The 13,184-nt window shown below is 40.6% G+C and overlaps 2 protein-coding genes across 2 annotated transcripts; one reads left to right on the top strand and one right to left on the bottom strand.

Annotated features, from left to right (window-relative positions):
* Positions 1–219: 219 nt before the first annotated feature.
* LOC107192336 (transmembrane protein 18) lies at positions 220–1,884 on the bottom strand. The gene is made up of 5 exons (XM_015581556.1): positions 1,571–1,884; positions 743–860; positions 622–676; positions 437–530; positions 220–357 (listed from the first exon to the last, which is right to left on the bottom strand). The coding sequence occupies exons 1-5, from the start codon at positions 1,628–1,630 to the stop codon at positions 220–222; spliced, it is 465 nt and encodes a 154-aa protein (XP_015437042.1). The 5' UTR covers positions 1,631–1,884.
* Positions 1,885–6,064: 4,180 nt separating this feature from the next.
* LOC107192333 (clavesin-2) lies at positions 6,065–11,845 on the top strand. The gene is made up of 5 exons (XM_015581553.1): positions 6,065–6,282; positions 9,480–9,820; positions 10,506–10,634; positions 10,973–11,207; positions 11,599–11,845. The coding sequence occupies exons 1-5, from the start codon at positions 6,159–6,161 to the stop codon at positions 11,631–11,633; spliced, it is 864 nt and encodes a 287-aa protein (XP_015437039.1). The 5' UTR covers positions 6,065–6,158; the 3' UTR covers positions 11,634–11,845.
* Positions 11,846–13,184: the final 1,339 nt, after the last annotated feature.

Below are 13,184 nucleotides of genomic sequence, written 5' to 3'. Positions count from 1 at the left end.
ACAGTTTATCTAGTCAAGTTCAATATGAATAAGAGCTTTGACTAAGTCGGCAGTAGCTTTTTAGAAAATGCTATTATCTTTGTCGAATAACATTTGCCAGATCCCATAATGCAATAGTATACCATTCCAATTGTGGATAACAAACAAACTTTGTTTGTTTTTCAATAATGTACAATCTTGCTTTTCCTTTTTACACTTCTTATCATCTGACTAGAAAGACTATTCCTGCTTTTCCCTTATAACATTACCATTTATGTTTGACGACTCATCTTCTATTTGCCGGTTTCTTGCTTGTTGCCTTAATTGAGCTCTCTTTAAACTGGTCATTAATTGACTGGATTGATATAGCCAACTAGCCTGCAAATATAATATAAATAGACACTTATTACCGCTCGTATCACTGCAATACATACAGGTTTATCTGTTATGTACTTACAATCATTATCATACAGTTCATCAAGATAGGCACAGAGAATACTACAGATATGAAGAGTCCATTTGAATCAAAATACTGTTGTCTCGAGAACAACCTATTAAACATTTTTTGTGTAGATGTTACTGTTGTATTATCAATACAGTATAATAATTGTATTGGATTTTAATCATTGTACAAGTACTTACATCCAATTAGATGCAGCCATTTCATTGATGCTCTCAGAGAAATATACCAAAAGTACTGGAATACATACATAAGATGATTATACAGAATAAGTAATACTTCAATCTTGAAACAGAAACTTACACAGAGCGAGGAACAACATTATTTGAAAGTTGGCATGATTTCGTGTCATTAATGCAGTCATTGTCACAGCAACATGGAAAGTCAGTAACAGAGCCAGCCACGGATCTCTCCATTCGATCTGCAATAATTTGTAATTTAATCCATGTACTTGAGTCCTGACTATTACATAATGAAGGAGAAAACAAGAATACTGCCTAAGGCTATTGTGGCACAGAAATTTTATTCAAGAAGAATACATATTAAAGAGTGCATTTCCATAATGACAAATAATTAATGCATTTAATAGCGTATAATGCGCCGTGACGTTGACGGTCGAAACATTTAGGATATTGTCGAATCATACTCAACGAAAAACACCGGCCATAAAACCTGCAACGGGAAAGTGAAGGTCCGATGGACATCCAGAGAAATAAAATGAAATAAAAAAAAAGCGGTAGGGGGAAGAGTGAAACGCGGGGTCCAATGATATAAGCAACAGAAATAGATTCGACATTAAAATACCCATCATTTCTTCTTTAACACGTCTCTCTTATTCTTCAGGGGAATACACAGAAACGTCATATCACGGGACCTGTATCGCTGATAAGCGGCGACTGGGTGATAAAATTTGACATGTGCGCTAGTTCTTCTGCATCGACACTTTTCTGCCGGCTACGTGTAAAAAAAAAAAGGCGAAAGCGGCAAAGGGGAAGATACGTCATGTCGTATCTGGGCTAATCGAATTTGATAATTTACGTTACGCAGGAAGACGATCGTTGCGGTGTAACAGACGAAGAAGAACACGTCGATTGTGTCAAGGGGTGGAAAAATGAAAAACTCAACACTCACGCTTTGTAAAAACGGCAAAATACCGTCGATCGGGGACTTGAGAAGTTCCTCTTCGGGCATCGTGTAGCTAATGAAACTCGTTGACTGTACGGGGAAAAACTGCACATTCGCAAAAGAAATTCGGGCCGCAGCGCCCTTCCACTGGCTCCTTTTAATCGACTTGGACGCCGAAAAAAGGAACGAACGACACCAAAAAATACGTAGATAAAACACCGCGTACGCGGCGACCACACGGGAAAAACAAATGTCGCAGTGACTCGAAATCTAACTCCTTCTCTGTTCCCCTGTTCTTTCTGTCTGTTCTGTCCTTCTCGTACGCGCGACGCATACAATTTTATGGAATTTAACAGGGATTACATGCTTGGCATAGTACACACACATATGTGTATACGGATTTGCTTCGGCGGTACTACCGACAGAGGGCTAAAAATTTGCGCCATTCCCGCAACTTACATACATATAGCTTGTGGATCGTATCGAAATGACGAAATTGCTCTGGGTTTACAAATTTCTGTCGCCACAACCAGTAATGCTGGATTGACGAAGGAGCATTGATGGACTTGAGAAAAGCATGTATAAGTTTTTATAGATTTGTTGTGTATTTTCCACTTTACATATCGTGTTCTGTTTCGGCATCAATCAGGTGGTGACATCTGCGAATGTCTTCGTCAACATTACGTAAAATGAGTGTTCTCGATTGTCGATATGGTCGTGATATCAAGACGCCTTCTAGTGAAGTGTACGAGATAAAAAGATCGACAATGAAGAAATAACATATTTAATGTACGTACATACATATACAAAATGGTTCGGTAGTGTACACGAATTAAACTTCCCTTTGTCTTATATTACCATTAATTGTAATATAACAATACAATTTTCTAAATTGTATATCTTTTTACAATTTTTTCAATACAAAATAGTCAAATACGTTATTCATTAATCCCATTCCCTATCTCCACTTCTATTCCCAACTTCAATTTACCAGAAAAATAATGAGAAATAATAAATAATAGCAAAATAATAAATTTTATACCTTTAAAAAAAGCGCGGGAAACTGCAAAATCAGCATAATAGCGCCATCTGGTGGCGTCTTTGCGAACTATCGAAGAAGTTCTGGGATTAGTTCCACCTTCTCCCACCAAAGTGGTGGGGGCGCCACAAAATGTCCCAGAAATTCCCAAATTTTGTATATATACGATTTTACAATATATTTATAACAATATGTGTATAAATTCAGTAAAACAGGGCTTAAATGTTATTCAGATTTATAAAATATTGTAATTTATCCATTCCTCTTTCTAAACGTTCATTAATTGTTTCAGTACTACGTTCATTTATTATTGGACGTTTTTAGTTGACGAAGAAAAATTGGTAAAAATTATCATTCAAATCGAGGAACGAAAACTATACATGGACCATTCACGAGACGTCGGCTACGAGAACGGAACCTTTAACGATTTTCATGATTTATGTGCTTTCTGAACTGAAAGCAAAATTTTGTAACCCGTCTGAATATAAATTAGGCATCCTCTTGAAACGAGTACGTTCGTTCTTTGGATTTTTCAACGAATACGATAGATTGACGGTTATCTTGCTGTTTTCAGTATTCTGAATGAAAAAAATGGTCTGCCATACAAATTGAATCAACGATTAATATTACCGGACATGATACTTTGCAAATGTAACGGCCAAGTGTCGCGGACATTTTACAAAGACATCGATGTAAAAAAAAAACAACTGCAAGTAGTGAACAATAGCGTCAATTGTAAATCGTTTCGGTTTTCTATATGCAAATCTAATTTTCATCGCTGACACAGGATCACAACGATGGTATGTTCCATTTTTATGCGAAAATGGCGTTGCGCAAATATTTGCTCGCACGATCGCTGCATTCTTCAAAGTTGAAGCGTGCAATTGCAACGCCAGCTTTTTTCGCGTCGTTGGCGTAACACATTGTAGCCGTTTCCCGTTCGTGTTTATCGAAGGATTTGTCAAGCAACCAGAACTGAGTCAGAGGAAACATGTATATTGAACTTTAATCGTGCGTCTATCTGGCATGAAAAGCCGCGTTACGTGGCCATTTAATATAAACGATTCAGAAGGAATCATTCCGCGATAATCGAGGGTTTCTAAAAAAACAAAATTGCAATATTATCTTCGTTAACAAATCGACGATAAGATCTTCGAATAAATTGAAAAAAAAAAATGTTTATCATTTTTATTATCATTCAATAGATAACGAATAATTATGTAACGTGTGTTTCAATACATTTATCTCTGTTCGATAAGGAATTGTTTATTAATCCTGAAGGTAATTTAAAGATTTTTCTATTTTGACCGCTTTTACCTTTCTCTTACCGATCCCGAAAGCTTTCACACCGTGTCGAGATTTTTCATCCGACCGAAATGCTTCGCTATTATAATACGCGATATGTAAATCCACTTTCATCGCAGTGTTCGAACAATAGAATTGTATTTCGTTCGGACTTATTAACGGCCAAGAACGATATAAAGAAAAACATTGACACTGATATTATCGAGGTGATTAATGCTATCGCGTCGACATATAATCACGTTGCAATTTAATTTAACTTCAGCAACGGCGAAACGTCCTTATGGGGGACGGGAACGAGTATATCGTATTGTGATTCGAGATGGAACACGAAAAACAAAGGATTACTCTGACGTGTAGTAATCATGTGAATTATATCACGATAAAAACATACCTTGAACAATACATCGGAATATTTCTACAGGTAACTGGATTGAAGATGTGTCTCTTCGACGACGGTTTCCGTGTCATCCACGTACCATCACGCTCTCCATTCTAACTACCAATTCATCAACGGTAATTGTTACCGTGTACCACGAATAGCGGATGAGGAGTAGAAAAAAAAAAACTGTCAGACCGATATTTATACAACCGAGTCTCATTCAAAGATAGGAGTAGAACGACTCGAGACCCGTAACCGTTTGTGGTAATCTTTAACCCTCATTACTTTACGTAATCCTCGATAAATTTACACGAAAAAAGGACCATGGCGTTGTTACGCCTATTCACCATGTTTCTATAGTCGACCTTTAAAATATCATACATACACAAAAAGGGGAAGGACCTTACGGATCGGGACCGAAACGAACGTGTCACGTGACCTGTGAACGAAGTCTTAAGAGTAATGTGGAAAGTTAGGAGAGGATTGGATCCGAGGAATTGTTCGGGAATCGTTTTATTTTGATCGTTAAACAATCCAACGTGTAAATAGTCGTTCACAATAATCCGTAAATAGGTAATAACAATTTTATTAAATCGCTAAAGAAAGTCTACAAAATACTAAGTGAAGAATTTGTTAGACCTGTTACTAAATATCCCCAACCTGGGATATCCATACTAATACACTGAAAGAAAAGTCATCTGCACCCCGAAAGAACCCGGACACGAGGAAAGATGATACATTTCCTGATGCTTCTGATATTCGAATAATAGAAGCGATCAAATTTTGAATTGTACCGAATAGTACTTTGAACAACAAATAATTGTAAAGAACACTGTGAAAAGAATTTTTACTTGGGACAAAGCTCAAAGAACAAAATCTTTTTGGGATCACGATTATACATCTGCTCTTATAAAAACGCACATGAAAACTCTGGCTACATGTAGAATCGTAACCGATATATATTTTCTTTTTAAAATCATTAATGCCGAAATTAATTGTCCAGCAGTATTAGAACTTACAGATTTATGTGCACCAGTTGGATGCGTTAGAAAGAGGCGACTTTTCCTATCTCGATGTTAAAAGTTTAGATACGAATCTCTTGACACAATTAATCGAATAATAAAATGCACTAGTCTATACGTTGATAACATTGATTTCTTCGCAGGTAGTATATCACCATTTAAATGTAAACTATAATGGCGTATCATGGAAATTCGATTACTTCGAATATTCGAATTACTCGAATATTTGTAAAAGTTCCCTCGCAACACAAGACAGCAGCAGCCCCACGTCCAAGAGAATGCCCCTCACCTGTCTGTCATTCACCGGGCGTAAAACAGAGACCGCCATCTTGAATATGGTGACCGATTTCGGGCAGGGGTGTTGGGAAGCCGTGTTGTGTGTTTGTTTGTCGAGAATCAAGAAGATCCCAAGCGGTGGTGTGCCACGATCGGTGCTTATCAATCTTCGGGCGTACAACTGGATCGAAGTGTGTGCGTGTCTCTCTTTCTATCTCTGTCCCCGTCTCTTCTTTATCAGGTGACGCGTGCGACATACACGCTCGCTAGCTCGCCCCGTTGTTCCGTACATTCGGTTTCCACTAACGGCACGAAATCTGGCGTCGTCGACGACGGAGCCAAGCGACGCCGTCGATCGCCGCCATGCCGGACGCGACGGTGCTGGACTTTGAGCGGTCAAAGATTGGATCCGAGATGGTGGACAAGAGGAGGCCTCCTTCTCCGCCGTGCGAGATATATCGGCCCGCAGATATATCGTGAGCGTCCTGACGGGAGGATCGTTTTGCTGGCGTGAACGCGACGGGGAATCATCGGCATCTCTACGAGGAGAAAAAACGAAAACAAACGAACACGATGTCGTTCGAGCTCGAAGTGGAGCCACCGGGACCGGAAGCCCAGGCCGTGGCCCTGAAGGAGCTACGGGAGACGGAGGAGAACGTACGAGATGGGATCCAGGCCCTGAAGAAATACCTCGAGGGTGAGTTTCAGAGATGCATGGATTCTTCTCTGTAACTATATTGTACTTAGACAGCAGATCATTCTGTAAAATGACAATTTTCTAAAGTAATTTATAACAACAGCAACAAGTGTAGGAATTTCTTTCTGGCCTTAAGTATCTCATTGAGTTCGGAATAAAATAGAGAACTCGTTGGATCGAATGAAAATATTGTCTTTTACTAGATTTCACAGAACCCCATTATTGCGTAAAATCTGCAGTCTAGTTATAACCGTTCTAGTTTTTTTTTCCTTTCGACGATTCTTTTGTGTCTGGCGATACGACTTATGGTCGAGGGTTTATCACCGAACAACGGTTGGGCTAGTTTTAATCGAAGTACAGAGATTCTTTGTGCAATGTTTCGAATCGGTGTCTATGACTTCGCAGAAGATGTTTTTTCGGTTAGACATATATATTTAATGTGTTCGTTACCCGCCGTATTTGTTTTAGGTTTCGATCATTCTCTACTGATGAAATGTTTTTGTGTGTTTCGGGCGATTGCTGTGAAAATTAAGGATCATTTGGTAGTACACTCATCGAAAGAAACAAAAAAGACTTAACAAACGTTGGTGTATGTACGTCTTTCGTAGTCAGTCATTTCTTTCGTAAAACAGAGATAACGAATAACATAGAATGAAGACAAATTATTGCAAAAAAACGTTCTTTTTCATTGAAAAATGCTCGCTTAGAAATCGAAGCGTCGCAGGTATGCGATGTGTCTGGTAGCGAACGTGTCAAGTCACCGAGGTGTTCCATTGATTCAGGTGTTCACAAATACGGAGACACGCACTGCGTACAGAATCGTCTTAAATTAGGTGGAAACTCGTCGAACCGATGGGATTTTAATGAAAAACCGTCGGACGATCCTGAAAATTGTCGAAAATGATCGTATTCGTTGCACACGACCCATTCGTGTGGACCGAATTATTCCAGACCGATAAAATGGGGAACACTTTCTTGATAATTTATCACACGTTTTTTAACCGGCGATCGACCATCGCGCGTGATGGATAGCGAAAAGGATTCCTTTCTTTATAATTCGCTCTGTCTGTTATTGCATTCTTGGAGAAACGGCACCACATACCATTGAGGCGCGCGCGAGCAATCAAATTTTAATAACACACCGTTCGAATTTTCCACGTAACCCCGGACGGTGTGTACCGTCATTCCGTTACTGAACCACGAACCCGTCTATTTATTACAGAAACTGTCGAAGAGATATATCCACGATTGACTACCTTCCGCCACCTCCGTAGCCATCGCTTTTCATACTCCTCGATCGTGTGTAGAGTGTCTCGATTAATCGTAATACAATGAAACACATTGGCTAAACTAGACCGCGGATATGTTTATGCAAATCGTAGCTGTGACATTTCGTCCGACTGTATGTCGCAAACATTCCAGTCGAACGGAAAACGTATCTGTAATATTCGACAAGAAAGTAAATAGACCTTGGTGAATTTTCATTGAAAGTTCGAACACTTCGGTCAATCGTTACATACTATGAATCTGGCTAAAAGGTTCGTCATAACCGTTTCGAGAACCTAAATCGATATTATAACAGTTTTCAACCCCCTGGTGGTAGAATCGACCAGAGACGAACACATCGGTGGAACGATGGTTCGATGAAGTTCGAAACTGTTCCGTGTTTCGACGAGTACGTTGACACGATCTATATACGAATCGATTGGTAAGTGCATCAGAGTTCTAAACTCTCTCTCTCGGGGTCGCGCCGGTTCGTTCGATAACGGTTATCGCCGCTATAATGGGCCCTAAGTTACTTCTTCTTTCTCTCTTTGTCTGTGGTTCTTTCGTTCCCCGTTACGCCTCGTGTGTTCCACGGGTGTTTGCTGGATTTCGACGAAATATAATTTTCAAAGCCGCGTAAACAACCCGTGACCAAGTAACGTTCCCTCCGTGATACGATCGATAATCAACCCGATAAGGCCCGATCGATCCCGAATCAGTACGCGCGAGATAACACCACGTTGGCGGACCTTGACCCTCCTCCGAATGCGACAAAGAGAGCTGCAAACGGGATAGAAATCCTCCTCCCCATACACACGCTCTCTCGAGATAACATTCTTATTGCACTGGCCGCAGAAATCGCTCGTCTGATAATGACACACCAGAATAGCGTGCAGACGATAGCGGGCGTTTCAGCGATCAGAAAGACGGTCTGGGGAGAAAGAACACGCCGCTGGCTCGCCGTCGATCCTCTTTCTCTTCCGTGAAATTTTCAATCGTACCTCTCCCACCTTCCGGTTCCGGTTCACGGGGCCACGACAAACTCGCGATGGACGGAGAAATGTGGAGGCGATAGAGGTCTCTCGATCGTTGAACGTTATAATTAGACTGCGGATTCTATGCATTTACAGGAAATCATCGATGATAACATGTACAGTAAGCGAAGAGGTATTCAGCCTCTCATAAATTTGTTCTTTACCCGAAGCCAAGCCTCTACTTAACTTCTGTTTAGTCAGTTTTGATTGATTCCAGAGGGGGGCCCCCAGTGGTGGGAATAACGCCGTTGCTCGTGTCGCATTCATCGAGGAATCACTGTAGATTAAATGTAATTAATTGGACTGTATCTCCGAGAACCGGATTTCGTATACCCATTTCGATATTCCCAACTGCATTTTCGGTTCTCTTCTTCGTTCGTTTTTTCGTCGTTTCCGTTCAAGGTATTCGGTTCGTTTCTCGAAACTGTGTCCCATGCCTGACTTCGTCGGGTAAATAGAGATCGTTGCAATTTCCTTAACGAGGATCACCAAGAGGCAATTTCCAGACGGAAGGAAGGAGGGGTGGGGGAGTCCTCCGTGGATTGCACGCGAGGACAGAGCTTCGCCATCCGTCGCTGTCGCGATTTTGTGAAATGAAAATCGTTCGTTTCGGCGCTGATAACGACCGATCCTTAATTATGTCATGGATTAGCCGGCGAATCAGGAAGGAAATTACCATCCTCGCGTTACGAAACAGTCGAAAATAATTACGTATGTATATACAGGGTGTCCCAAAATAGTTTCGACTCCCGGAAATAAGGGGTTTCTGGGATGATTTGAAATAACTTTTTTCTTAGCAAAAATGTTATCCGAGGCTTTGTTAACGAGATATTAACGAAAAACCCCGATCGCAGAAGCTTATCAGATCTTAATATGTCGATTATTTGGATATTTCAGAAGATAAGACGCTATATTTCAAGACAGACGATGAGTTTTTGATGATCTTTCTGCGACCATGCAAGTTTTACGCACAGAGCGCGTACGAGCTGATGAAGAGGGTGGCCGAGTTCAAGGAGAAGAACGCCAGCCTCTTCGATAATCTGATGCCAACGGACGAAAAGGTCGCTTTTCTCGAGTACAACGTCGTGAACGTCCTGAAGGGACGGGACCACAAGGGTCGAAGGGTGTTGCAAGTCAATCCCGGGAAGACCTGGGACCCGTCCAAAGTTAGCGCCGATCAGATACTACGATTGCTCTATTTGATCCACGACGTCGCCATGTTGGAGCCGGAGACGCAGGTGAGAACATTCGGGAATGATTCAAACGACGAACGAGCTAAACGACGTTTTTAGATAGAATTAGATATTCACTTACATGGGCGTAGTCGGGGGTGCAGGAGAGGGTGGGCATTTGCCTGGACGGAAAAAATTGGATTTTGCCCCCACCCACTTCATAACCTGGCTACGTCTATGTTTATTTAGGCGGATAGTGTAGTAGATTTCATTAACGTCCTTCAAAGAATATACAAGGTGGCGACCAAGAGCTTCGTAGACACCAAACGCTGCAATCGTTTGGTTCCACGAGTAACACAGCCTCGATCGTTGTTTCTTATCGACGGTCTACAAAGGCTAATTCATGATTACGTTTAGACGGTGAATATTAATGGTACACCGAATAATAAATTCAAATTTGCAACAATGCTTTACCGATTCCTGTTAGGTTTGTCGGATCCCCTTGATTATTCAGCGGAGAGATGTATGTAAACATGGAAAGTTTTTGTGATGCAGAATTCCGTTTCGTAATTTGTTAAAAACGAAGTGCCTCGTGTCTTCTTGCTATTTGCATATGGAAATGTATGTACTGTGAATCGGTGAGATCCCAGGAAAATCCTGTTCTTTTCCCTCTAGTTCCTCTCGTTTGGATCATTTTAATTTTTTGTCCTATAACGATTGAAGTCTCTAGCGACACTTTTGCTTCTCGTAGATATACGGGACCGTTGTGATAATGGACTTCGACGGGCTGACCATGAAGCAAGTGATGGGCTTGACGCCATCTTTTAGCATGAAGCTCCTGCACTTCATCCAGGAGGCCATGCCGCTGCGTCTCAAAGAGGTTCGTAATGAAATTAAAAATGCGTTCGTTGCTTCTGACGAAAGGGAAGACCAACCATATATCCGATAATCTCAAAACAGAATTAAATTAATCATCTGGTACTATAGTATTATTAATATTAGACACATTAGTAATGTACATATTAAAATCAGAAGTGGACAAAAGTTAATCTATTGAGGGTTTTACTATACGTTGAAATGATCACACATAAACGATGTTAAACTCTAGGTGGCGATAGCGGAAGAAAAATTTAAATTTGTTTCTGAGACCAGTGGGTCATAGTTAAGAGGGTTCATTAGAAATTTTGAGGGATTTGACGACCACTGGATTGTCTCCAGGTTCACATCGTGAAGCAACCGTTCCTGTTCAACATGGTCTGGACGATGTTCAAACCGTTCGTGAAGGAGAAGCTGAAGAAGCGTATGTTCTTCCACGGGCACAAAATGTCGTCCCTTCATACGCACATCCCGTCGAGCCATTTGCCGAAGAACTATAGCGGCGATCTGCCGGAAATCAATTACACCGGCGCCGATTGGTACCCGACGCTGCTTAAATACGAGGATAAAATTAAAGGTGGGGATCAGTTGTCGATTTTAAGATAATGTTGCTTTATGGAAGGGACAAAAATTGCTTTTTGGACCAAAACTGTACTCGATCCATCCATATTTATTTTGTTTCTCCCCAAATGTTTCATCGAATTTAATCGAATCAGTCTCTGGATAGCTAATGAAGTATTACAATTACCCGACTATGGATTTTATGCATTTATAACATCAACGATTACCGAAAGTGTGTACTGTTTAATAAAGTCTGACGAGGTTTTGCTCCTCTATTCGAAGACTGGTAGGTCCCTTACAGGGTATAAACGGAACTCGTTTTGGTACCAGTTTCAGTGAGTTAGTCAATAAAAAGTCTATATTTGCGTAAGATTATTACTCACTGATCTTCCTTCTTTGTTTTTCAGAATGGAACACGTATGGGTTCAACAAGAACAACTAGATCGCGACCAAGGGAAACTATGAAAGGAGGATTGTAGTCATCGAATCCTTGAAAATGTAAAATCTTGTTATTGTGATCACCCACGGTGTAAAATGTACTTTAAGTGTTTCACGGATCGTTATTGTTGCATATCTCTGATCGAGTTGTAATTAATTGTTACTTTTGTACGCCAAGGCAGTTGTTTCTGTAAACTATATATAAAAATCGTTTCACCCAAAATCGGTACCGCGATTGTTACGAGTCCTGGGAGATTCAGATTCACCTGTGCTCGATCCACGTGATCCTTTGCTTTTACACGTCGGAGAAACTTTCCCTTTGATCCTTTCGGTTCCATATTTACGATTATCCATACGTACGGGTCGGTTTCTTCAACGAAACATCTATTGAAATAGTCGAACGATTGTGTGCAGATTTTATTATCGACCGTGTATGCATATTCTTAATCGACGATTCGTCGTGTCGTAACTTTAATCGAGGATGAAGTGGAAATTTTCAGGGAACGAGGAACGGAATTGGGAAGGTGGAATGTTTCGAGGTGAAAAAAGAGAGTAACAGAATTATTGGGAAAATTCTTGAGAAAGAGAAAGACGGATTATTTAAGGGGAACGAGATGAAATGAAATTGACGCGGCTCGAACAAAAGAAACCGCGAAGCTGAAGGGGAGATCGAGTACCAAAAGTGGGGATTTGTAGGGAATAATAGGGAAACGAGAACAAGAGTAAAGGTAAGTAGCAGGGAAAACAGGAAAGTTTAAGAGACAATGGAATTCTGATTAAACCTGATTCCCAGGCTGAATGACGAAAGAACGAAACCACTGTGAAATTGGACTCTGTACGGTAAAATTTCATAACTCGAATGAAATACATATAGGTATGTCAGCGATTCTGGTAATTACATCGTACAATTAACATGCAAACAAATCTCTCGGTGCATTCGCTGATATTTGTCAGCATCATATATATATATATATTTAACAGAGAATATTAACCCTTTGCCAAATGAGTCGCCGAAGTATTTTTTACAAAGTAATCACTGTATTGAAATCGCTGTATTGAGATAGTAAATATACTCTATGGATCTATGATACAAAAAACTGGTGATTCCGTTAAAAAAAATCAAGATGACCTTGAAATCTCTGAAATGCCGCCACCCACAAAAAAAAACGTACCTCATAAGATGTGCCCCTTGATGCCATTTAAGTTTCACGCCTCAAAATTTTCATAAAGTGTACCGTTAAGTCAGTATTCGAGGTGATCAAGTTAGTTGAGACACCCTGTATATACGCGATGAATAACGGAAAAAGATGTCGCGTCAGAGCGAGGGCAAGTTATCGAGTCGTGGGACTTTCACACAGGGAAATGTGCTTCGTAAAGCCAGGTCCAGGCACGTGCAACAGCGAGCACGAATACGCTCAGCGCGGTCAAAATCCCGTCCACACTCGAGCAACATGCAACAGCAATTTAACAAATACATAGACATTCCTTCTGATATTTTCTACATGTGCGTCAGAATGTTCGTTTTCGATTTGACGTTGCACGAAGTCGTTAGCTG

Source organism: Dufourea novaeangliae, unplaced genomic scaffold (genome assembly GCF_001272555.1).
Source record: "Dufourea novaeangliae isolate 0120121106 unplaced genomic scaffold, ASM127255v1 scaffold335, whole genome shotgun sequence".
Taxonomy (NCBI): domain Eukaryota; kingdom Metazoa; phylum Arthropoda; class Insecta; order Hymenoptera; family Halictidae; genus Dufourea; species Dufourea novaeangliae.
This window is presented reverse-complemented; position numbering and strand designations above follow the sequence as displayed.

What these genes read in the sequence shown, in the direction of transcription:
- LOC107192336 (XM_015581556.1), bottom strand. Translation starts at nt 1,630, where the DNA reads ATGCCCGAAGAGGAACTTCTCAAGTCCCCGATCGACGGTATTTTGCCG. An exon ending in TTTTGCCGTTTTTACAAAGC is followed by an intron (nt 861 to 1,570) that starts GTGAGTGTTGAG and finishes AAATTATTGCAG; the next exon opens with ATCGAATGGAGAGATCCGTG. An exon ending in AATGTTGTTCCTCGCTCTGT is followed by an intron (nt 677 to 742) that starts GTAAGTTTCTGT and finishes TATGTATTCCAG; the next exon opens with TACTTTTGGTATATTTCTCT.
- LOC107192333 (XM_015581553.1), top strand. Translation starts at nt 6,159, where the DNA reads ATGTCGTTCGAGCTCGAAGTGGAGCCACCGGGACCGGAAGCCCAGGCC. An exon ending in TGTTGGAGCCGGAGACGCAG is followed by an intron (nt 9,821 to 10,505) that starts GTGAGAACATTC and finishes TGCTTCTCGTAG; the next exon opens with ATATACGGGACCGTTGTGAT. An exon ending in TGCCGCTGCGTCTCAAAGAG is followed by an intron (nt 10,635 to 10,972) that starts GTTCGTAATGAA and finishes GATTGTCTCCAG; the next exon opens with GTTCACATCGTGAAGCAACC.